General features: G+C 36.5%; 4 protein-coding genes and 2 long non-coding RNA genes across 9 annotated transcripts; 4 read left to right on the top strand and 2 right to left on the bottom strand.

Annotated features, from left to right (window-relative positions):
• Positions 1–415: 415 nt before the first annotated feature.
• Positions 416–4465, bottom strand: AT5G17440 (LUC7 related protein). Of its 2 annotated transcripts, NM_121750.4 has the most exons (13): positions 4193–4463; positions 3866–3918; positions 3571–3739; positions 3412–3475; positions 3080–3159; positions 2850–2997; positions 2432–2493; positions 2130–2192; positions 1696–1754; positions 1311–1392; positions 1182–1225; positions 870–1094; positions 416–791 (listed from the first exon to the last, which is right to left on the bottom strand). In NM_121750.4, the coding sequence occupies exons 1-13, from the start codon at positions 4337–4339 to the stop codon at positions 773–775; spliced, it is 1215 nt and encodes a 404-aa protein (NP_568347.1). In that variant the 5' UTR covers positions 4340–4463; the 3' UTR covers positions 416–772. The 2 variants fall into 2 exon arrangements, with proteins under 2 accessions (NP_568347.1, NP_001331177.1); NM_001343498.1 differs by lacking the exons at positions 416–791; positions 870–1094; positions 1182–1225; positions 1311–1392 and having other exon boundaries at positions 1395–1754; positions 4193–4465.
• A 3974-nt stretch (positions 4466–8439) lies between these two features.
• Positions 8440–11795, top strand: BBM (Integrase-type DNA-binding superfamily protein). Of its 2 annotated transcripts, NM_121749.3 has the most exons (9): positions 8440–8851; positions 9182–9596; positions 9824–9906; positions 10023–10031; positions 10125–10213; positions 10383–10456; positions 10582–10632; positions 10763–10839; positions 10922–11795. In NM_121749.3, exons 1-9 carry the CDS (start codon positions 8620–8622, stop codon positions 11644–11646), a joined length of 1755 nt encoding a protein of 584 aa, NP_197245.2. In that variant the 5' UTR covers positions 8440–8619; the 3' UTR covers positions 11647–11795. The 2 variants fall into 2 exon arrangements, with proteins under 2 accessions (NP_197245.2, NP_001332647.1); NM_001343497.1 differs by lacking the exon at positions 8440–8851 and having other exon boundaries at positions 8968–9596; positions 10922–11787.
• Positions 11796–11941: 146 nt separating this feature from the next.
• AT5G02715 lies at positions 11942–12241 on the top strand. Its single transcript, NR_142622.1, has one exon. It is a non-coding gene; the product is annotated as an other RNA (long non-coding RNA).
• A 446-nt stretch (positions 12242–12687) lies between these two features.
• Positions 12688–17558, top strand: IRX3 (Cellulose synthase family protein). The gene is made up of 12 exons (NM_121748.4): positions 12688–12855; positions 13258–13453; positions 13583–13861; positions 14116–14209; positions 14304–14570; positions 14652–14997; positions 15085–15348; positions 15426–15638; positions 15718–15931; positions 16027–16223; positions 16314–16667; positions 16748–17558. The coding sequence occupies exons 1-12, from the start codon at positions 12781–12783 to the stop codon at positions 17327–17329; spliced, it is 3081 nt and encodes a 1026-aa protein (NP_197244.1). The 5' UTR covers positions 12688–12780; the 3' UTR covers positions 17330–17558.
• On the bottom strand, positions 17493–23619 carry AT5G17410 (Spc97 / Spc98 family of spindle pole body (SBP) component). 2 transcript variants are annotated; one of them, NM_121747.4, is made up of 21 exons: positions 23454–23619; positions 23280–23338; positions 23116–23161; positions 22678–22812; positions 22113–22244; positions 21491–21574; positions 21315–21413; positions 21124–21215; positions 20769–20841; positions 20542–20694; positions 20334–20453; positions 20194–20247; positions 19966–20049; positions 19775–19849; positions 19578–19688; positions 19219–19344; positions 19000–19107; positions 18472–18534; positions 18321–18395; positions 18026–18165; positions 17493–17896 (listed from the first exon to the last, which is right to left on the bottom strand). In NM_121747.4, the coding sequence occupies exons 1-21, from the start codon at positions 23535–23537 to the stop codon at positions 17773–17775; spliced, it is 2037 nt and encodes a 678-aa protein (NP_568346.1). In that variant the 5' UTR covers positions 23538–23619; the 3' UTR covers positions 17493–17772. The 2 variants fall into 2 exon arrangements, with proteins under 2 accessions (NP_568346.1, NP_850838.1); NM_180507.2 differs by having other exon boundaries at positions 23116–23164; positions 23454–23578.
• AT5G02705 lies at positions 18589–19014 on the top strand. Its single transcript, NR_142621.1, has one exon. It is a non-coding gene; the product is annotated as an other RNA (long non-coding RNA).
• Positions 23620–23686: the final 67 nt, after the last annotated feature.

The raw sequence follows: 23686 nt of genomic DNA, 5'->3' as shown, positions 1-23686 counted from the left end.
TGGTATTTTTTGTAATATTTTAACTTGGATAATCATTTATTCTTCTCCTTACTAATATATAGTTGCGGCTTTTTCAATGGAATCGAACTATGTTTCAGTAAGGTTAACGCAGAATAGTAAAAGGTGTACGCAGAAAACCGAGAGAAGTACAATGGAGAGAGTACGCTGACTTGACGTTGAACCTTATGCTATTTTTTGGGTAAGATCAGTTTTTATATTCTAACTTTTCTGAAACATATCAGACAATTTTTAAATCGTCTCTCGTAGATTCTAAGCCACCTGTGTTGGACACAATTCATGTTTTTTTACTGTTGTGGTCTTTTACGGCTTTAAATCGACCGTTAATTTTGTCATAAGAAATAAACAAATAACTACCACAAGTTTTCTATGTTGTCTTAAATTTTTTGCCAAAGCTTTTTCTTGGTGTATGGATAGATGTCAAATTATTAAAAAGAAAAAAAATTGATAAAATGTTGTCCACTACAGAAGGAGACCAATTTAATGGTAAGCCATACACATCTCAATTGAGAGAGAGAGAGCCATGAGATCAACAAAATCTTCTTTCTACTCGCAAGTCTTTGATGTCAACAACATAAAAAACAAATTAAAGATATCTGAAGAAGCTCCTCTTACAAACTTAAAGTAAGTTACAATCTCAAAAATCCTTAAAACACTTGAGCAAAGAAAAAAGAAAGTGTTTGTAACTCCAAATAGATCCTAAACGCATCTGTAAGAACCTCTTAAACCAGGTGCAACCATCTTTGGCAGGGTTTTAGTAGCGGTCATGGCGTCTGCAAGGTAGTTAAATACTTACTTTAATGTAGCCAGAAGTAATAATAAGATGTGTGTATGTTCTTAATCAAAGTTACCTGCGGCGATCATGATCCCTCGGTCTTTCCCTAGACCGGGACCGTGAACTGCGCCGGCTTCTTGAGTCATAGCCACGTGACTGATTATAGTTTCTGTCATGTTCTCGGTGGTCATGGTGCCTGTCACGATCTCTACTCCTGCGGTCAACATCTCTTCCTCGGTCACGGTTATCTCCTCCGTCTCTGTCTTTACTTGATTCTCGCTCTCTACTCCTCTCCTTTGATCTGAGATTGGTTTAGGTTTTCAGCAAAAATGTTGAAGATTAAAGGAAGTAAACAAACAATGTGTTCAAATGCTTGAGAAAAATAAACCTCCTTTCTTCGACCCGTTCCTTGTGAACTTTGTTCTTCTCCTCCTGAAGAAGACAGAGAGAATATAACTATACAGTCTATATCAAGAGAGAAAAGGAAAATCACTAGAAAGATTCTACTGTATATTACCTGAAGCTCTGCCAATTTGTCGCGGATCAGCATGTAACCCAAGTGAAGCTTCCCTCCAAAATGATCAGCTAACCGACGATCACTAAAGGCAGTACAACAGATTTTTGACATTGCCAAATGCAAATAACAGATTGGTGACAAAGATATAGTTTAAAGTTCCATTATTTATCTCTAACAGGCACAATAAATCAAGAAAGAACGCACATTTATTAGCTGCAAAAGTAATCCTCGTAAAACTGGGCCCAAATAGCCTGCTGGTGAAAAGGAGGTACAATAGCCGGGGTCAAATAATGAACCACTTGCAACCCAATAATCTATTTCTAGCTTTCTTATGAAACGCCACGGAACCATAAAACATAAACAAATTTAAGTAATTAAAGTTAACCTGTCATAGACGCTCAAAAATGCTCCGCATATGTCACATAGACGCAGCTTCTGGTCTGTCTGAGACAATAAGAGAAGAGAGAATGAGGACTACCAACCAACACAGTGACAAAAAATATACAGCGAGCAGAGATGAGAAAATGGTATATACTTCACTTCAAAAGCAATTTCTGTTTACGCTGTTTGACAATTGAGAACACTGAATACATGCTTCAACCAAAGCATTTTAATTGTCCTCAAACTTTATAAGCCATTACTTCTTTTTGGATACTAGGATTAGGACTATCTTCCTTAAATTCTAATGTTCATCAGACTAAACAAACTATATAAGATAATAACCTAAGAATTAAGAATCTTGAGGGCCTCTATGAGAAATGGATTTCAATATATTATCATGTCGGAGATAAGGTGATATAAATGATGATCTTGACTTACAATGCGCACGTCAGCAGCAGTGTACTTGGTTGAATCCACTACAGGTTCTTGTCTAGCAGTAAGCTGAAACATGTACAGGCACAACACTCTTAGGAACTAATAAAAGTAGGGGAAAATATTATACAATAAGTGAGTAGGGAGAGACATAAGGAACATGCAGAACTATTCAAGCAAATTAACCACCAAGACAAAGAGAGATCCCTGTGTCAATAGACTTCATTAACATCTCCAAATCTTATAAAGTATGAAGTAACTTGGAAACAAGAACGAAACAGAAAACTAATTTACGAAAGAAAACAAACCTTCTTAAGAGCTTCCGCCTCTTCTAGTGCTTTCTGCGCTTCATCAACCATCCCTTGTTCACCTGAAATAAACGTACAGATATCATAACTGTACTGTGGCTGTTTCCAACATTGAAAAAGTTCAGTTTTTATGTATGTATGTAACCATAAACTGTCTTCTTCTAACATTGCCTATCCCAAAGGTTTCCTAAGCTCAGTTTTGTACATTCATAAAGAATCAATTAATAGGCCAATTAAATTTTTAGATCAGCCACCAGAAACTTCCCCGTTGGCAAAGAAGTTGAATGTAAAAATGATAAGAATTATCAAAAGTACAGAAACCACAATTTTGCACCACTGAAACGGTAACTTAAAGAGCTACCGATTCAATATCACCACATATAACAAAACAGATACGAATAAGAGGTTTGCTCCTTACCAAGCTCTTCTGCTTTCTTTAGTTTTTCATTGATCATTTCTTGAGTACGAGGATCGGGCGGAGGTAAAGTTGCAGCTGGTTGCTGAGCTGGAACTGCCTGTTGCAAGGATGTCCTATCTTTGTTAAAGGCATCCAACAGTAGCACAGCCTGTAGGTAAACAAGACAAAAGACTTGACTGTTAACAATGTACCAGGCGCAGCAGCAAATAGCAAATTACATAATAACAGACCTGTAGGTCAGCTCTCTTCGTCCTCATCTCTTCAACTAACTCAAGAGCTCTAATCTTCAGATCTGTTTTGCCTTCAAGATCTGCGATATGAAAACATAATTTCTGAATATTACAGCAGGATCCAAAGTTTTACGGAATCAAAGGTAAAAGAACTCCAGTTATTCAAAAATTACCCGATCTAATAAAATGTAAAAAACACACACACAACAATCAAGAATTTCACTAAATGGCACTAAAAGAAAGCATTTTTCTGTATAATCACTAAATGGCTTAGATGTTAAGAAAAGGTCAATTAAGCAGCCAAAAAAAGTTATAATATTCTTTTATATTACCGTGCAGGTCTGCTTCCTTCATCTTTTCTTTGATTTGCTTCGATAATTCAAGAATTTCAGGTGACTGCGATACAACGATGATATGATGATGAAAAAAAAGCTTGAGTTGAAAAAAAAAACACAAAAAAAAACTCAACGAATTGAAACTTAGATCATCACCTGAGTAAATTCTGTGACAGAAATTGCAATGGCAGCTTTGGCATCCTCTTCTTGAAGACGATTAAGAGCCCTACCAATCTTCCTATCACACTCAACAATAAGCCTATCTATCGCATCTTCCAATTCCCTATCATAGTTGTCAACACCTTTTGCCTTTGCATCTTTATATCTAAAGACGAGTTAAAGCAAAACAGTAGAGGAGCGAAATAACATCCTACTGAATAACTAGTGTGGACTTTAGAAATAACAACACACGAAGAAGAAAAAGACTTTACATTCATTAAAAAAAGGATACTCTTTCCTCAGCTGCAAAGAGTGCACCTTTGGGCAAGGACCCATATCCATTTTCTGATAATAATAACAAACATGTCAAAGACTACTCATAAACCAAATTAGCCACATTGTTACCTAAATCAACAACCTCCCCCAAATCAAGCTAGGATTTTTAACATTATCCAAAACAACTACATCAATTAACACATACCAATACTAAAACTTTATGAATCAAAGCTCACAAAGGATGAGGAAATTAAGTTTTTTTCCAAGATACTAATGAGAAAGCCATTGAGCAAAAGAAGAAGAAAGGAATTGGGTATCGAAGAAGATGAATATAAATACGAACCGTCAATTGGAAAAGCTCGTGAGGGCAGAGACCAGAGAGGTAAAGACGGCAAACATCGCGGTCGTAGTATTTGCGATTGACCTCAGTGACATCGCCGTTTCTGTTAGCTCCCATGAGCACATCGAGTTGCTTCCTCATAGCGTCCATCTTCGTTATCTCTCTCTCACAGTAAGTTTGATTCTCTGAATCACGAATTGATCCTCTCTGCGAACAGAGAGATTTGGGTTTTTGATTGAAAGCTTACGATTACAGAGACCAAAAGGGGTTTTTGTTAATTAGGGTTCAGTATCATTATAGGTCCCTAAAGGTAAATAATTTAAAATTTTACCCGAAATTAGGGTTTATTATTACAATTTAAAAGTATCGGGGTTTTGTACGAAAATTTCTAAATAAAGTCCATAATATTTGCAAAAGTGCCACCAATGCTCGGTTACATATTGTTTTTGCTTCGAGGATTCTCAAGTCGAGTTTAAAGTTTCTGATGTAATATGTCATATAAATTTCTGATGCATTATGTTTTCACTCAACCAATTTGCCAGTGGTTTGAGATATTGGACTCATAATAGATTAAAGATTAATTATGTGATCTTTGAATATTTTGTGTTAAGTACATATGTTATATAGTCTCTGATGATGTTGATGAAAAATGGACTTTATGCAATTTTCGGATCCATCTTAGGTATTTCTTTAGATTAGAATTTGAAATTTCTCTGTTTTAGTATCGAAGTAACTTATCTTACATTATTAGATCCATTCTATATATTCCTAGAAAACCGGTGATCACTAAAGAACAATGAGCTACAAAATCTAACACTTGCTTTAATTGTGCCATACTTTAGTTTTTGCAATTATGACAAAGAGTGACTTAGCCTTTCTTAAACAGTATGATTCAGCTATTTCTCTATTTACTTTTGTTTTCACTTTCTTTTGCTGCCAAAACTGTTTTTTCATTTGCGATTCTTCACTTTAGCGTACATAATTGATTCTTCAATTCTCATTCTGTTTCCAGCTTGAGAATTCATATCTGGACGGAGATGGAGTTGTATGATGTATCTGCCAATTACAATGTTCTTTTTCTCAACTTGTAGTAATTCATAAGACTTAAGAAGTCTAAAACTATCACTTTTTTCACGTTCGATTCCTTTTAACTGCAACATAGAAAAATGATCTTATATTGGTTAAACAGAATGGAATCCTGAACAAAATAATCATCTATGTAACATATGTTTTTAAAATGAAAAGTATCTAACTAGAATCAGTTGCGTGGTGGATTTAAAAAAAAATGGTTGAGCATGAAACCAAAACGTGTGTTTTTTCAAGTTTTTTATAAAAACAAAAACTGTAGCATACTTTCAATTATGTGTTTCTCTTTGTTGCATAGTATTTTATTTTGTATAAATTTTGAGAATTATTTTTGTAATTCATTCATGGGACAGTACTGTGAATCGCACGCCAATTTACCATTTGATCGATTACGAATCTCTGAACAAATCTAAAGATTTTTCTTTTCCAATAAACACTAATTTAAGACACGAAAAGAAAAGTTTGTGGAAAAGAAAAATGAGATGTCAGTCATGCAAAGAATCAGTGTGATGTGGAGTGAAATAGAAGAACTCCCCCGCTTTAACCGGGGGGAACCAAAAGCTTTTTCACATATAAAATGAAAAAGTGGAAATTGTTGATTTATTTGACCACTGAAAAATATGGAATAATAGAGCATAAATATAAATAACATGATGATATGACAATGACTCTGGCCGTGGCTGGTGCAATTGCAATGTGACAATGTTATGGGTTTTCGTACGCAAGGCAGACTCTTGCAGTCTTGCAGACCCTCATCATTTCCACATATATTCGTCTTTACATAACAAATAAAAAATATTGTATATACTATATCTATCTTTATCTACTAGCTAGTAAGAAGAAACATGAGAAGAGTTCACACTAATTGGACAAATGCTTAACTAAAACAGTTCAAAAACGATTAACTAGTCTAATTAAATACAGTTTAATTGACCTATAAATTGATTTAAATGTCTTGCATGATATAGATATAAGGTTTATTGCTTAGGAATACTAAACATACAGAACAAAGCAAAGAAAACCACTCAGTCTAGACTGGCTCTTAGATATTCGTAGGTATATAAGAGTAGACAAAATACTTCCGACTAATTAAAAACATGTTATACGAAATTGTCTTGCAACTTAGTTACGGATAAAGAAGTTCAAAGAAGTAATTTGCCATCAATGATATATAGTACTAATGTGTGTATTAGTGTATATGCATATATATGGATATTATATAGTAAAAAAAAGTGCATGCAAATGAACAATGAATGGGCAATGTAAAAGGTATTGGGTGGGGGAATGGTAGAGCAGCTGCAGTAGCAGTAGCATTTATACTGACAAATATCTCAAACTCATCCATCTGATTTTAATAACAGTTTTTTCTTCTTTTTCTTTTGTTGTTTTTTACCACTTTTCTTTCTTTTTCTCATTTTCTACTTACTTCCAGATTTTTCATTTTCCTATTTTTGGTCACACGCTCTTGTCAGTTGTAGATATCTTCATCTACAGGTGTTTCCTTTTATTTTCAGATGGAATCTCAATCTACAGGTGTTTCTCACTTCAATAAATTACGGCCCCCAAAAAATTTAGTTTTTGTATTTACAAGAAACATAGCATAATATGATACATATGGTTTTGAAGTACTGTTTTTTACACAAAACTTTGATTATAAAACCTCAGCCGTTCTTTCGTATTTAGAATTTAAACGCATGCAATGAAGTCATTCGTGAATGATATATAAATAGTTTGTTTATTTGTTATATATCGTCCCGCCCCGGATCAAAACCTAAAGTAAGTGAATAAAATTTTCTTTTGTAGAGATAAGAAAATTTGTACCGCGTATCGAAAATGTAAAACCTATTTTAATTTCTAGATCTACTAATTGGGTTTGAGGTATTGAAATAATTGGGTACCAAAGGTTTTGGGGTACTATATATAAAAAGCAGATAAGAACAAATTGTTAGGAAAAAATAATATGATTTTGTAGGTACGAGGCAATTCTAGAACGTGTGTTGGTGGTGTGTTAGATATTGCAGGCATAATAATGGAAGAAGTGAAATTATATTACAATTAAATAGGAAGACGAGAATCCATTGAATCATATCTTACCAGTCCAAACTTTTTTTAAGTATATAAATCTTTGAAAGAGTATAAACCCATGCACATGCCCACTTTCGTCTCATTGATCCATGTGTATACCCTATAGTTTCCTCCCTAATTACTCTAATTCCCCTAAATCATTTTTAATTTGATACAATTAGTCGGATAAGCTCAAACTACTTTACTATTGTTGCTTAGCATGTACAGTACATATCTAGCATCCGAACCCTACTAGCCATCCACATCTTATGTACATAATTATGACTGTTTTAAGTACTTTTTTACTTTCGTTTACAATGTTTGTTTGAAAATTTGAGGCGTTTTTTACTGGTTGAACTGTAGCCACTAAGACACTAAGACTTCAAAATTCAAATAGGAAAATCTATACTTTTACAATATCTTTGCATGTCAAATTATTTTTAACGTGGTTATACATTTTGCCTAAGATTTAGAGTACATTCATAATAACAACAATAAAATATTTCTATATATAGTAGGTTTAGTGAAGTTACTATATGAGATAGTTCATCGCATTGATCACGTCTGATGCGAATCACATATCCTATATCTAGTTGAGCATATGTTTCGTGGAAGACAGGAACCATCTCTTAGACCCGCACTTCAAAATATCACAAAACACGAAACCATGAATCTTTTGAGTTTGTTAAAAAATACTAAAAGTGACGAGTTCGCGTTTGGAAAAAATGCCAAACTAAATCGCTGGCTCGTGTCATACGTTCACACATACACATGTCTCTAAGAGACACAGCATCATTGGTCTTAAATCGACAACGAGTGAGTTTTTGGATTTTACTATTGGTCCTCGACATGTTTACCCATTTTTGTCATTTACATTTAACATTTTATACGCATGAAGAGAGAGAGAGACAGAAAGCAGAGATTTGAAATGGTTTTTGACTGATTAATTAAAGTGTCATCAAAACAAATTGGGATTACGAGATTATCCAGTTGAAACGACATTACTACCCCTACCCTTCAAACCGACCAATACATCTCCACATTTTTCAAGTAAATATTTTTTCTTTCTGAATTTAATTGCAAAATTCTCTAAATGCGCATAATATGTCGCCTCGGAAGAAATGAACATTATATTTTTGACTTTTCTTCTTCTTCTTCCTCTTCTCTCTTCATTTAACACCAAAACCTTTTTCTTTCTCCTCTTCATGCATGAACCCTAACTAAGTTCTTTTTCCTATTCTTCTTCTCTCATCTATCACAAGGAGTAGTTAGAATATTATATGAACTCGATGAATAACTGGTTAGGCTTCTCTCTCTCTCCTCATGATCAAAATCATCACCGTACGGATGTTGACTCCTCCACCACCAGAACCGCCGTAGATGTTGCCGGAGGGTACTGTTTTGATCTGGCCGCTCCCTCCGATGAATCTTCTGCCGTTCAAACATCTTTTCTTTCTCCTTTCGGTGTCACCCTCGAAGCTTTCACCAGAGACAATAATAGTCACTCCCGAGGTTTGTGTTTTAAAAATATTTATTTTATCTTTGTTTTTGTTATTTTTTCCCCTTCTTCCAATGCATAGAACAAAGACCAAGACTCACGCACGTAGCCCTATTTTTGTTTTTCATTGTTTATCGATTTCATCTCTTTTGAGAATTTCCATGAGTGGGGTTTAGTGTTTGTTCACATGATCACATCTCATGAATTTAAACTTAGTAAAACATGAAACTAGACATTTATTTTGTACCCTTTTATCCTTATAAAATGAAAATTCCATTTCGTATATTATAGATCGGTGATGAATCAAACCCAACGTTGGGGATCGCTTTGTTTTTTGTCTATAGATTGGGACATCAATGGTGGTGCATGCAATAACATTAACAATAACGAACAAAATGGACCAAAGCTTGAGAATTTCCTCGGCCGCACCACCACGATTTACAATACCAACGAGACCGTTGTAGATGGAAATGGCGATTGTGGAGGAGGAGACGGTGGTGGTGGCGGCTCACTAGGCCTTTCGATGATAAAAACATGGCTGAGTAATCATTCGGTTGCTAATGCTAATCATCAAGACAATGGTAACGGTGCACGAGGCTTGTCCCTCTCTATGAATTCATCTACTAGTGATAGCAACAACTACAACAACAATGATGATGTCGTCCAAGAGAAGACTATTGTTGATGTCGTAGAAACTACACCGAAGAAAACTATTGAGAGTTTTGGACAAAGGACGTCTATATACCGCGGTGTTACAAGGTTAATTTCATTCATCTATGTATATTTTTATTGTGCTTAAATTGTGATTTTCTTGGTATTGTTTGGGACATTCTAATGGTTCGGTTGAGAGAGAGTGCAACGGAATGTCTCTCAATGTATATTAAAGAGAAACATTAATTAGTGTACATGGGTTTATATATACAATAATACGTCATATATATGGTATGCTCTTGATCATAGTATATAATGTTTGAATTTAATGTCAGGCATCGGTGGACAGGTAGATACGAGGCACATTTATGGGACAATAGTTGCAAAAGAGAAGGCCAGACTCGCAAAGGAAGACAAGGTACTATATATATAAAGCTAATTTTTTAATTTTCATTTACCATTTATTTTCAAACTAATTTAGGTTTTCTTTTCATGTGTTTCATCAAAATTTGCACCTGATGGCTCTCTTTTCAGTTTATCTGGGTAAGTTCTTGATTTTAAGCTATAAATTAATAATAGATGACTATTAAATCTATTCTAAGCAAAATATAATTGTTGTGTTATCTGATCCTACAGGAGGTTATGACAAAGAAGAAAAAGCAGCTAGGGCTTACGATTTAGCCGCACTAAAGTATTGGGGAACCACCACTACTACTAACTTCCCCGTATGTTAATTAATCAATAATATATACATAAATTCCTAACTTCTAACCAATTTTAGTCTGAATAATGCCAATCTCTTAAACTAGTATTATCTTACTATTAACTGTCATGTTTATATTGTTACATTTGTTACAATAAAAATTAGTAATGTTGGTTGGATATAATATTCAGTTGAGTGAATATGAGAAAGAGGTAGAAGAGATGAAGCACATGACGAGGCAAGAGTATGTTGCCTCTCTGCGCAGGTACAGAATGAAACTCTTGAATTTATTGCATTTTAGAAACCCATCACGTATATATTTATTAAAATATATCGTAACATTGAATAAATCATTATTTGGAAAGATATAAGAAACATGTAAATATGCAGGAAAAGTAGTGGTTTCTCTCGTGGTGCATCGATTTATCGAGGAGTAACAAGGTACGTATAATCCATCTAGATATGGAACGAATACAGTGTTTCATTATTTTTTTTGATGTATACATAATAATTGTCATACAATACTATTAATCTAATCTAATTAATATTTCCTTTAAAATGGTTCCAAAAGGCATCACCAACATGGAAGGTGGCAAGCTAGGATCGGAAGAGTCGCCGGTAACAAAGACCTCTACTTGGGAACTTTCGGTACATTTTCCAATAAAATCTATATACTATAAGATATTAAATATACACAAATATATCTAAGTGAATCATACAAATTATGTAGGCACACAGGAAGAGGCTGCTGAGGCTTATGACATTGCAGCCATTAAATTCAGAGGATTAAGCGCAGTGACTAACTTCGACATGAACAGATACAATGTTAAAGCAATCCTCGAGAGCCCGAGTCTACCTATTGGTAGTTCTGCGAAACGTCTCAAGGACGTTAATAATCCGGTTCCAGCTATGATGATTAGTAATAACGTTTCAGAGAGTGCAAATAATGTTAGCGGTTGGCAAAACACTGCGTTTCAGCATCATCAGGGAATGGATTTGAGCTTATTGCAGCAACAGCAGGAGAGGTACGTTGGTTATTACAATGGAGGAAACTTGTCTACCGAGAGTACTAGGGTTTGTTTCAAACAAGAGGAGGAACAACAACACTTCTTGAGAAACTCGCCGAGTCACATGACTAATGTTGATCATCATAGCTCGACCTCTGATGATTCTGTTACCGTTTGTGGAAATGTTGTTAGTTATGGTGGTTATCAAGGATTCGCAATCCCTGTTGGAACATCGGTTAATTACGATCCCTTTACTGCTGCTGAGATTGCTTACAACGCAAGAAATCATTATTACTATGCTCAGCATCAGCAACAACAGCAGATTCAGCAGTCGCCGGGAGGAGATTTTCCGGTGGCGATTTCGAATAACCATAGCTCTAACATGTACTTTCACGGGGAAGGTGGTGGAGAAGGGGCTCCAACGTTTTCAGTTTGGAACGACACTTAGAAAAATAAGTAAAAGATCTTTTAGTTGTTTGCTTTGTATGTTGCGAACAGTTTGATTCTGTTTTTCTTTTTCCTTTTTTTGGGTAATTTTCTTATAACTTTTTTCATAGTTTCGATTATTTGGATAAAATTTTCAGATTGAGGATCATTTTATTTATTTATTAGTGTAGTCTAATTTAGTTGTATAACTATAAAATTGTTGTTTGTTTCCGAATCATAAGTTTTTTTTTTTTTTGGTTTTGTATTGATAGGTGCAAGAGACTCAAAATTCTGGTTTCGATGTTAACAGAATTCAAGTAGCTGCCCACTTGATTCGATTTGTTTTGTATTTGGAAACAACCATGGCTGGTCAAGGCCCAGCCCGTTGTGCTTCTGAACCTGCCTAGTCCCATGGACTAGATCTTTATCCGCAGACTCCAAAAGAAAAAGGATTGGCGCAGAGGAATTGTCATGGAAACAGAATGAACAAGAAAGGGTGAAGAAGATCAAAGGCATATATGATCTTTACATTCTCTTTAGCTTATGTATGCAGAAAATTCACCTAATTAAGGACAGGGAACGTAACTTGGCTTGCACTCCTCTCACCAAACCTTACCCCCTAACTAATTTTAATTCAAAATTACTAGTATTTTGGCCGATCACTTTATATAATAAGATACCAGATTTATTATATTTACGAATTATCAGCATGCATATACTGTATATAGTTTTTTTTTTGTTAAAGGGTAAAATAATAGGATCCTTTTGAATAAAATGAACATATATAATTAGTATAATGAAAACAGAAGGAAATGAGATTAGGACAGTAAGTAAAATGAGAGAGACCTGCAAAGGATAAAAAAGAGAAGCTTAAGGAAACCGCGACGATGAAAGAAAGACATGTCATCAGCTGATGGATGTGAGTGATGAGTTTGTTGCAGTTGTGTAGAAATTTTTACTAAAACAGTTGTTTTTACAAAAAAGAAATAATATAAAACGAAAGCTTAGCTTGAAGGCAATGGAGACTCTACAACAAACTATGTACCATACAGAGAGAGAAACTAAAAGCTTTTCACACATAAAAACCAAACTTATTCGTCTCTCATTGATCACCGTTTTGTTCTCTCAAGATCGCTGCTAATCTCCGGCCGTCCCTATGGAAGCTAGCGCCGGTCTTGTCGCCGGTTCTCATAACCGTAATGAACTAGTCGTCATTCACAACCATGAAGAGGTTTTTCACATTTACTTTTTCTCATCACTTACCAAAGTTTTTTTTTACCAACGCTAGTAAAATATTATTGCATTTTTTCGTTTTATTTGGTTACTATTTTTTAAAAATTCGTATGTTTTGGGAATAAAAATATGATCATTTTTTAAAATCATCTTCTTATTATGAGACAAAAATTTATAATCTGTATTCTGTAGTTGCAATAATGTTGTAGAAAATTCATATCTTTGTTAGCAAACATAATAATTTTGTTGGTAATATTAAGTTGAGAAGTCAGGTTTAACCATTTTAATCGCTGTCATTTTTTTTATTATCTTTACTTCATTAGAATCTTTTTTTGTTGATTAGAAATTTCAGGTTTTATTTCGTCTTTAAGGAACTTAAACTTTTGTGTAATTATAACAGCCAAAGCCTCTGAAGAATCTAGATGGACAATTCTGTGAGATATGTGGAGATCAGATTGGTTTAACAGTAGAAGGAGACCTCTTCGTAGCTTGCAATGAGTGTGGTTTTCCGGCGTGTAGACCTTGCTATGAGTACGAGAGAAGAGAAGGAACACAAAACTGTCCTCAGTGTAAGACTCGTTACAAGCGTCTCAGAGGTAAGTTATTTATTAATCTCCCTCTGCTCTTGTGTTGTTCGACGAAATGCCTCTATGAAAATTTAAAAAGGCTGTTCCTTTTTTTAGTTTGAACTTGGAGAGTAATGATCTGTTTTTTGGTTTCTGAAGGAAGCCCAAGAGTGGAGGGAGATGAAGACGAAGAAGATATTGATGATATTGAGTATGAATTTAATATCGAACATGAACAAGATAAGCATAAGCATTCTGCTGAGGCTATGCTTTATGGGAAAATGAGCTATGGAAGAGGTCCTGAGGATGATGAGAATGGGAGATTCCCACCTGTTATAGCTGGTGGTCATAGTGGAGAATTTCCAGTTGGAGGAGGTTATGGTAATGGAGAACATGGGCTTCATAAGCGTGTGCACCCATATCCATCATCTGAAGCTGGTGAGTCTCATGGAAATGTTAACTTACATATAGATTTAAGAATGTCTCACAGTGATGATTAGTTAGGGTCATGCATATCTCCATATGTGCAAATAACATAAGTATGAGGCCTTCCAGCTTAATAGTAGATAGGGACATAGTTTCATAAACATGGACTTTGGGTTCTATTACATTCTTTCTATGAAATTCATCAGCAGACCCTTTTTCTAACAATACTTTCCTTTTTGTTTATGTGTGTAATTTTAATGTGGTAGGGAGTGAGGGAGGATGGCGGGAAAGAATGGATGACTGGAAGCTCCAGCATGGAAATCTTGGGCCAGAACCAGATGATGATCCTGAGATGGGACTGTAATGCCTCCACAAACATTTATCTAAGACATCAGTTTTGTATGATTTGGATTCATGCTTACAAAATTTTGGATTTGACTGGAAATGGCTGTAGGATCGACGAGGCACGGCAGCCACTCTCGCGGAAAGTTCCCATTGCCTCAAGCAAGATCAATCCATATCGGATGGTCATCGTCGCTAGGCTTGTGATTCTAGCAGTTTTTCTGCGGTATAGGCTCTTGAATCCAGTGCATGATGCTCTGGGATTATGGCTGACCTCTGTGATCTGTGAAATCTGGTTCGCTGTCTCTTGGATTCTTGATCAGTTCCCCAAGTGGTTCCCTATTGAACGTGAGACCTATCTAGATCGGCTTTCCCTCAGGTAAAATCCACAGATTCTCAAGTAGAAGTCTTAAAATCTATGACGTTGGAGTTTGGATGTAAATATTTTTTGTTTATACAGGTACGAGAGAGAAGGTGAACCAAATATGCTTGCCCCTGTAGATGTCTTTGTCAGTACGGTGGACCCATTGAAGGAGCCTCCCCTCGTCACATCCAACACTGTGCTGTCAATCTTGGCCATGGACTACCCAGTTGAGAAAATCTCCTGCTATGTCTCTGACGACGGTGCTTCAATGCTTACATTCGAATCTCTCTCGGAAACTGCTGAGTTTGCAAGAAAATGGGTTCCCTTCTGTAAGAAATTCTCCATAGAGCCACGGGCACCGGAGATGTACTTCACGTTGAAAGTTGATTATCTCCAGGACAAAGTCCACCCAACATTTGTTAAGGAACGTCGAGCCATGAAGGTCAGTGTATATCACCTGATCTAGTTATACCACCACCCATCTTTTCACTATAATCTAAACTTCATAAGTGAAATTGACATATGACAGAGAGAATATGAGGAGTTCAAGGTCAGGATCAACGCTCAAGTGGCGAAGGCCTCAAAGGTTCCTCTAGAAGGTTGGATCATGCAAGATGGAACACCGTGGCCAGGGAACAACACCAAGGACCACCCCGGTATGATCCAAGTCTTCCTCGGCCACAGCGGAGGATTTGATGTCGAAGGGCATGAGCTTCCTCGGCTTGTGTACGTGTCCCGTGAGAAGCGTCCTGGTTTTCAACACCACAAGAAAGCTGGCGCCATGAATGCCCTGGTAATTTTCTTGATCTGCCTTGGACCAAACAAGAAACTGATCTCCGTGTCTTGGACCTAACCTGATACTTCTGTCAGGTTCGAGTGGCAGGCGTACTCACAAATGCTCCTTTCATGCTGAACTTGGACTGTGATCACTATGTAAACAACAGCAAGGCCGTGAGGGAAGCAATGTGTTTTTTGATGGATCCTCAGATTGGAAAGAAGGTCTGCTATGTTCAGTTCCCTCAAAGGTTTGATGGCATTGACACAAACGATCGTTACGCCAACAGAAACACAGTCTTCTTTGATGTAAGACTCAATTCATATTTTTCCAACTTCTGGTCTAAATGAAAATGTACCCTCTTGCTTACACTCTTGTTTGCTACAGATCAATATGAAAGGTCTAGATGGAATCCAAGGTCCAGTTTACGTTGGTACTGGTTGTGTTTTCAAACGACAAGCTCTGTATGGTTATGAACCACCAAAGGGTCCTAAACGTCCAAAGATGATAAGCTGTGGTTGTTGTCCTTGCTTTGGGCGCCGGAGAAAGAATAAGAAATTTTCCAAGAATGACATGAATGGTGACGTAGCAGCCCTTGGAGGTAAATTATCCCAACAACCTTATAATATCAGTCCATTCTTGCAGTAGATTTCGTTTATGTTGGAATCTTGCGGATCTGATAGTGTTTTTTGGCAGGAGCAGAAGGTGATAAGGAGCATTTGATGTCTGAAATGAACTTTGAGAAAACATTTGGGCAATCATCCATCTTTGTAACCTCAACTTTGATGGAAGAAGGTGGTGTTCCTCCGTCATCAAGTCCTGCAGTGCTCCTTAAAGAGGCAATCCATGTCATAAGCTGCGGTTATGAAGACAAGACTGAGTGGGGAACTGAGGTAATAATACTGAATCGTAGAAATCACCTTCTTATTTGTGATTTAGTAGCTGGCCATTGTAAAAAACGTTTGTGTATCTCGAAATTGCAGCTGGGTTGGATCTATGGCTCTATCACAGAGGATATTTTGACGGGATTCAAGATGCATTGCCGTGGATGGAGGTCTATTTACTGCATGCCTAAGAGGCCTGCATTCAAAGGTTCAGCTCCTATTAATCTATCAGACAGGTTAAACCAGGTTTTGCGTTGGGCACTTGGATCGGTTGAGATATTTTTCAGCCGGCACAGTCCTCTCTGGTATGGCTACAAAGGAGGCAAACTCAAGTGGCTTGAGCGTTTTGCTTATGCCAACACAACAATCTACCCCTTCACATCTATACCACTTCTTGCCTACTGTATCCTTCCAGCCATCTGTCTCCTTACTGACAAATTCATCATGCCACCGGTTAGTAAAATTATCAGAGAAAAGCACTTAGAAGCTGCATCAAATGTGCTAACTATCTGTTTTCCCAATTTTTCTTTCAGATAAGCACATTTGCTAGTCTCTTCTTCATCTCACTGTTTATGTCGATCATTGTAACGGGAATCTTGGAATTGAGATGGAGCGGAGTTAGCATTGAGGAATGGTGGAGAAACGAGCAATTCTGGGTCATTGGAGGAATCTCAGCTCATCTCTTTGCGGTTGTCCAAGGTCTCCTCAAAATCTTAGCAGGCATTGACACAAACTTCACCGTCACATCAAAGGCAACAGATGATGATGACTTTGGAGAACTTTACGCATTCAAATGGACAACACTGCTGATCCCTCCAACAACTGTCTTAATCATAAACATTGTTGGCGTTGTTGCAGGCATCTCAGATGCCATTAACAATGGATATCAGTCTTGGGGACCTCTATTTGGTAAACTCTTCTTCTCCTTTTGGGTCATTGTTCATCTCTACCCATTCCTCAAAGGTCTGATGGGTAGACAGAACAGAACACCAACCATTGTGGTGATTTGGTCAGTGTTATTGGCATCTATCTTCTCTTTGCTTTGGGTAAGAATTGATCCTTTTGTGCTCAAGACCAAAGGACCTGACACTTCCAAGTGTGGCATCAACTGCTGAAGCAAAATCTTTTTCGTCTTCTGAAACTTTTTCTGTACTTTGTCGAGAGTGTTTTCACTTCTCTCTTTGGATTGCATAATTGGATTTTGTTTATTGTATATTAGCCAGTAAAACAGATGGATCTGGGTTTATTGTGAGCGAGTAATGCATTGTAAGAAAATTTGAACAAAACTACTTTTTAGTTACACAGTAAAAGATTCACAGATACTTCCCTCAAGAGACATGTAGTTGCAGTGAAAACCCACAAATCTTGAATGCAAATTTTTAACAGAGAGCCTGAGACTTGTTCTTATATCGTGGAGTTCACAAACAAAATAAAGAAACGACAACAAAAGCCTAAACACACGCACACATCTCATAACAACTTCTCAAGCTGAATATCATTTGATAACATTAAAAAACAAATTGAATTGCCTGAGTTTGTTTAGTTAAAGTCTCACCTCTTATTCTTTCGAAACACCAAGGATCCACTGGGAGAGATGAGTCAAGTATGGCTCAGCCTGGGAGCCTTTGCTCAAGACTGGTCCTAAGCTCTGCAACTCCGAGTTGAACTCCCTTTCGAAATTGCTGGTAGAACACGTAACAGACATATTAGAACAATACCGTGATAATGAAGTTCAAAAATTCTAACAGCAACGGCTTTTGTAGAGATAGTGTAGCCATTAGTTTGAAAAACAATTCCTTGTTACTACTTACAATATGGACTCTGTAACGGTTGTGTCTCTTATCATTGTCTTCTGTGGATGAGACTGGCTATTGATGTCGATAGACGATGATATCAACCACTGTGTGGCTGCAGCATATTGCAGACACACTGATTTCAACTTCTCCATTTTCTGCACCATCAGTAAATATGAGTGTAAAATATTGATAAACATTACACTATTATTAGTGCGTTCAGAATTTTTGCTCTTGTTGCACGAAAGAGAAGCACATCACACTGTTACATCTGTCCTGAGAAAACATAACATTTAGTGGAACAGCGACAAACCTTAAGGACGTCAGGTAAAAGAAGCAAGCATCCTCTCAGACATTTATCAAGAAAAAAGTCGTGATGTTGTATCACCTGCAAGATGATGGCACATTGTTCAATGAAGAATGTTTTCCCTGCAAACCAAAACAAAGCAGGTCTCTACACTTACCTCATCTACACTCCTTGTGGATTGTAGTCTATCGTGCATTACATGCCAATTTGGTTCGAGAACCTGAAGAGACATCCCACATAAAGACAAGCAAAAACAACATTAGAAAAACTTAGAGAGGCAATAGTTGCTAAAATAAACACCAAATCATCTCATAAAGAATTATGTCTTTATATACTTCTGGTGTGATTTCTCTCCTCTGTTCATTGATAGTGTACTTATTTCTCCAGAATCACGTTTTCAAGAATGTATTTCTCGAAAAACACAGTTGCAAGAAGTGCCTACATTTGTAAGTATGGTTTTTACGACTACAGAGATATCTGGATTCAATATACAGAGTGTATGTCAGCAATTCTAGAAGTTAGTTTTCCAGAGACTTACACCGCAAAATCACAATGGAAAACAGGATCTATGAATAGACAATCAGAATCTTTAAAAAACAAAAAAATATTCAGATTCCATTCTATTAGCAAAAAAAAATGTTTTAAAAAACAAACAAAACAAAACAAAAAGAACATTCAGACTTGCCTCGAATGTAAGATAATGTAGAAGGCTACTGATGAATTTAAGCATGCTACGGCAGAGAAGCGATGATCTAAGAATTGCTGTACCCTTAGAGTTCATAGACCGAATCCCCTGTAGAATTTTCACAGCAGTTTGTTAGCGAAGCAAAATGATTAAAATGGTTTTAGAAGAAACCAAAACTGAAACAAATTACAAGCTACACAATATTATATCAGTCCTTACTTGATGTATCTGCCAAGCACCACAAAGCTGGCGTTCCACATGTTTGCAATGAAAAAGAAAGCGGAAAATTAACTGGTACTTTGACAATGCTTTCTTTGATATGACAATAGATAGTGGCCATTGAACCTGAAACACAAAGCCACAACCAACAATCAAACAATTGAGTAGCCAATCGAATATGCATTTGTCGATTACTTATATAAGTATGAATGATGACTCTAGAAATGCATTAGTAGTTATATATAACAACCATTAATAGCCATTAAGCTGTGTTATTACTTATATATATCTCGACGAACAAAATAGTTCGAATCCAGATACAAACAGGTAGTTGCAGACAAGGCAAGAAAGGAGCAGACCTTGTAGCTCAAGGAAAATGTCTCTAGACCAGTGATGCTCATTGGGTCCTCAATACTATTGCTATCAGTGTCCTTGTGCATTCCCAAAGTCGTAAGCAATGAAGCTCGATCCTAAGATATGAATACAAAGTGAGAACATATAATGTACAAACTCTGTAAATTCATCACATCCAGGAAAAGACAAATTAACTGCTCACCACACAACAAGTCAAGTCTTCGTGACGAGGATCTGCTGCAGCCGCTGTGGTACGTAGAGCAAGATCTAGCAAAGACTAAATAATACACATCCATTTAGATTCCAGCAAACAAGTAGAGGCCATAACGATTTAATAATGGTAAGAAGCTTTGTCTAATATTTTGAATCATGCTCTAAAGGGGAAAAAAGTACCTGCAACTTTTCAACAGATATTTCATGCACTTTTTTGTTGAGCTCCTCTCGAGCAATGTCCATAAAATGAACCAAGAAATCACCCTGTAGTTCATTACATTGTTATACCAAAATCAATGACTGAAGAAAACAACTCAACAACAGACTTTTCACATTGATAAATTTGTGCCTAGGAAATTCTGAAGAACTCTGAAGATAACTGGTTATTCATGAACAGAACCAGCATACCTGGTCGAGAAGAAGATAGTGCTTTATAGATCGAAGCCTTCCAACAAGGTCATACTGAATCATATACTGATGGTCAGAGAGGTGTATTGACGAGGAACGACATCAAAGAAGCAGTCATCATAAAACAAAATAAGTATTACCTTATCCTTGATGAGATTCACAAGCTCTATACTGGCAAATTCGTGAGCAGCCTTTATGCATTCAAGATAATGATGATTTGACCCAAATATTGTTAACTTAGATCTCTCTGATATGGGAACCTGTTAAAAAAAATCAGCCAATGTCGGGTCCAGTGTCACAAACACTGTTAATTGTATTAATAAACAGGAAATTCATTCACAATCATACCTGAACATTGTGCCCACATTCTCTCATAACGTTTAGATATTTCCCTGTGGTCAATATTGTTGCAGCAATGTTTGCTAGGAAGCCAGGAATAGTATCCTTAAGGCTGTATCTTTGGCTCCAATATTTAGCTGTAGAGTCCTGACTGAGGCTCTCCTGTACAAAAAAAAATTGACATTGTTAGATCAAGCAATTAACAATAGTGCAGACGAGCTGAGCAATCGAAGTACCTTTTTGAGAGACCTGTTCTCGGCAATGAAAAATTCCCCATACGGATCATCAATGATCCCTTCATAGACCCACCTTAATTAAACACTATTTAAAGTTAGTTGACACATCAAAGAATAATAATATAAGCGATCTAGCAAATAGGGTAACCATGTACAGATCTGCCAAACCAAAAGATAACAAACATGTTCGCTAATCACTCCATCCAAACAAAGGAAAAACATAGTCACAGGTTGGACTTAGATTTATCTGAGCATTCCAAGCAATAACAAAAGGGAAAGGGCAGAGATTGTAGCACAATGTTTTTTTTATGGGAGTCTAGTTACGAGCAAGAAAGAAAGAGGCATGGTAATCAACCTTTCCAATATGCTTAGGTATGCGTTGCTTGCACACTCCGTCATTTTCTCTAACAATGACCTCACTGAATTATCACCAGCCATCGCTTTAGCCTAGGCATGATAGTCTTCAAGATTAGGACATTTAATAAAAAAGCTAATTCTAGTACCAAAAAAATCCAAAAACTTTTAATGACCAAAGCAGGAATCTACCTGACTTTGCAAGAGATTAAGAACACCAGAACCCACAAACTGCTTCGTTGAAGCCTGCTGAATTACTGCAGCCAATGCGCGCATGGATCCCATCATGGGCTGAGAGATACGAAAAACAATCGATCAGCATAATGTTTACGTAACTTGTAGCTTGGATTATTTGAAGAAAGACAGACCTGACAGTAAAACCATAATCCTTGGATAGAAAGTCTTCCAAGTCGAAATTGATGTTCCAATTGTGCCACCATGGCTTGATAATCCTGGTAAAAGAGAGGATGGTTAATACTAGTGTAACAATAGCAAAGAATGTTGTCAAATTACCTCAAAGCTAACATAAAATGATATCCTCAGTCCAAAAAATGCATGACATGTGTTAGACACGAAACTCAAGATGTGAAATGGAAAGAAAAGAATCAGACTATCAGTTTATTCAATGCGGCAATAGTAAGAGAGGGATTAGAGAGACAGTAAGAACTTGGAACAAAGAAGACAGTAAGAGCTATATGTGTCATCTTAGATATTCATACATATGCATATACACACACTCAGAAATGTGATAAAAAAACACCAATTCAGTGGACAAGAAAGAAACCCAATAAACAAACTAAGAGCATTCTAAAATGAGCTTTCCAAGTTCATATTTTTAGTTTACTGAGTAAATCCCCAAACTTGACTATTAGTTAAAAAAATCCATATCCAGTTCGCAAAATCCCCCATCTGTAACAGAAAGGGAACGAAAAATAACTCAACAAACAATGGATCACAATTTCCACAAAGCTAGCAACCTATATCACATACAAGGAGGAGTGCCCTGAGTGCAGCCGCGAATGCATGGTTAACTAGCCCGTTCTTGAACTGCGAGCTTGACTCCACAAATTGGTCAATCAGCAGATAATATTCACATAAAGGAAATATTCTTTTCGCCAATTCCTGCAAAATTATTTGCAACGGTCAATATATATGAGAAGAGCCAATTAAATAAAGAATTACAATGTTAATCCGTTATAACATCTCTAAAAATCCTATTCAAAAGAGAGAACCATCCTAGACATAACATAGTAATGCATGTGTCCATTTTATTGGACTTCGGAGATAATTGAACTTTCAAGAAGTCAGAACACCAATGAAATGCATCAAGTTTCATAAACATAAATATACACTTTGCAAACATCACTGTAACAGTCTCAATATGTGAAAGACTTTGTACATACATGATACATATGCACTAATTCCGGTAGCTCTAAGAAAGAACAGATCAAGCATGGTTAGAAATCACAGATTTTTTGCAGTTGACTACTGTAGACCATCATGATAAAAATGTTTGGGATAGGAACCAAAAGTTATTGTGTTGAGTACTACTTACCTGTAGTGCCAAATCCATTGATGGATCAACTTGGAAAGCTATACTATCCTCCTTCCCATGGAATCTTTTAATTGAAATATATCTCCCTTCAATTCCAACCAACGCAGATAAGAGATCATCAATGACGATAAGCTCCTGCATGCCAAAAGGAATAAAAAACAGTTACTGAAATGGACATAACAAAAGAGGTGACACCAATTCTAAACCTAGGCTAGGAAGTTCCACAATTGTTTAGCTCAGGTCAATTATCCTAGTCTATGCCACGAAAACGAGAAACCAACTTCACCTACAATGATGCCAACTTGTAAAAACTACACAACTCAAACCCAAGCTTTAAGGACCCCAACACTAGTTTCAAGGTTACATAATAACAATCTCACAGAATAAGTGGAAGCCAAGAAAAAAAGGGACAGACTTGCTTTGTAAAATAACACAAACCTGAACCGGTGTGTCATAGCAGCCAATTGCCTGCTCTACTCCAGAACTGCTGAAAGCAAAATATAAAGGTCAATGACTCTTTAGAATAAGATGAAAAAGGAACAGACTTTGGGAGGTTAAAACAGAGATGTATTACTAATTTTTAGTATAAAATTTCAAAATACCTAGACGAGTCTAAAGTAAACCTCTTAGAATCAGCAAACTTGGAGCTTGCCCTCGTTTCCTGAGATAAACCCATTGTCAAAACTACTTTTTCTCAGAAGTTACCAATGTTCACAATTAAATAGAATTTGAACGAATTAGAGAACTAAAATCAAGCACATCTGAAGATCGAGCACCTGATGGAAGCGACCAGTGAGAAATGGTCTGTCTTGGTTCCAACGAGGAGTCGTAGGGCACGAGATTGGCGTCATTGATTCCATTGCTTCGCTCCCAGTCTCTGGAACTAAAAGTTTAAACCTTTATGAAAAAGAAGACACAGATCAGTCAGACAGTCACCATATACCGAACCATCTCCGGTTTTCCTTAAAATGTCCGGTTTTAATTGAACCAGAAATTTCCAGATCCTGGT

Source organism: Arabidopsis thaliana, chromosome 5 (assembly GCF_000001735.4).
Source record: "Arabidopsis thaliana chromosome 5, partial sequence".
In the NCBI taxonomy this organism is placed as follows: Eukaryota; Viridiplantae; Streptophyta; class Magnoliopsida; order Brassicales; family Brassicaceae; genus Arabidopsis; species Arabidopsis thaliana.
This window is presented reverse-complemented; position numbering and strand designations above follow the sequence as displayed.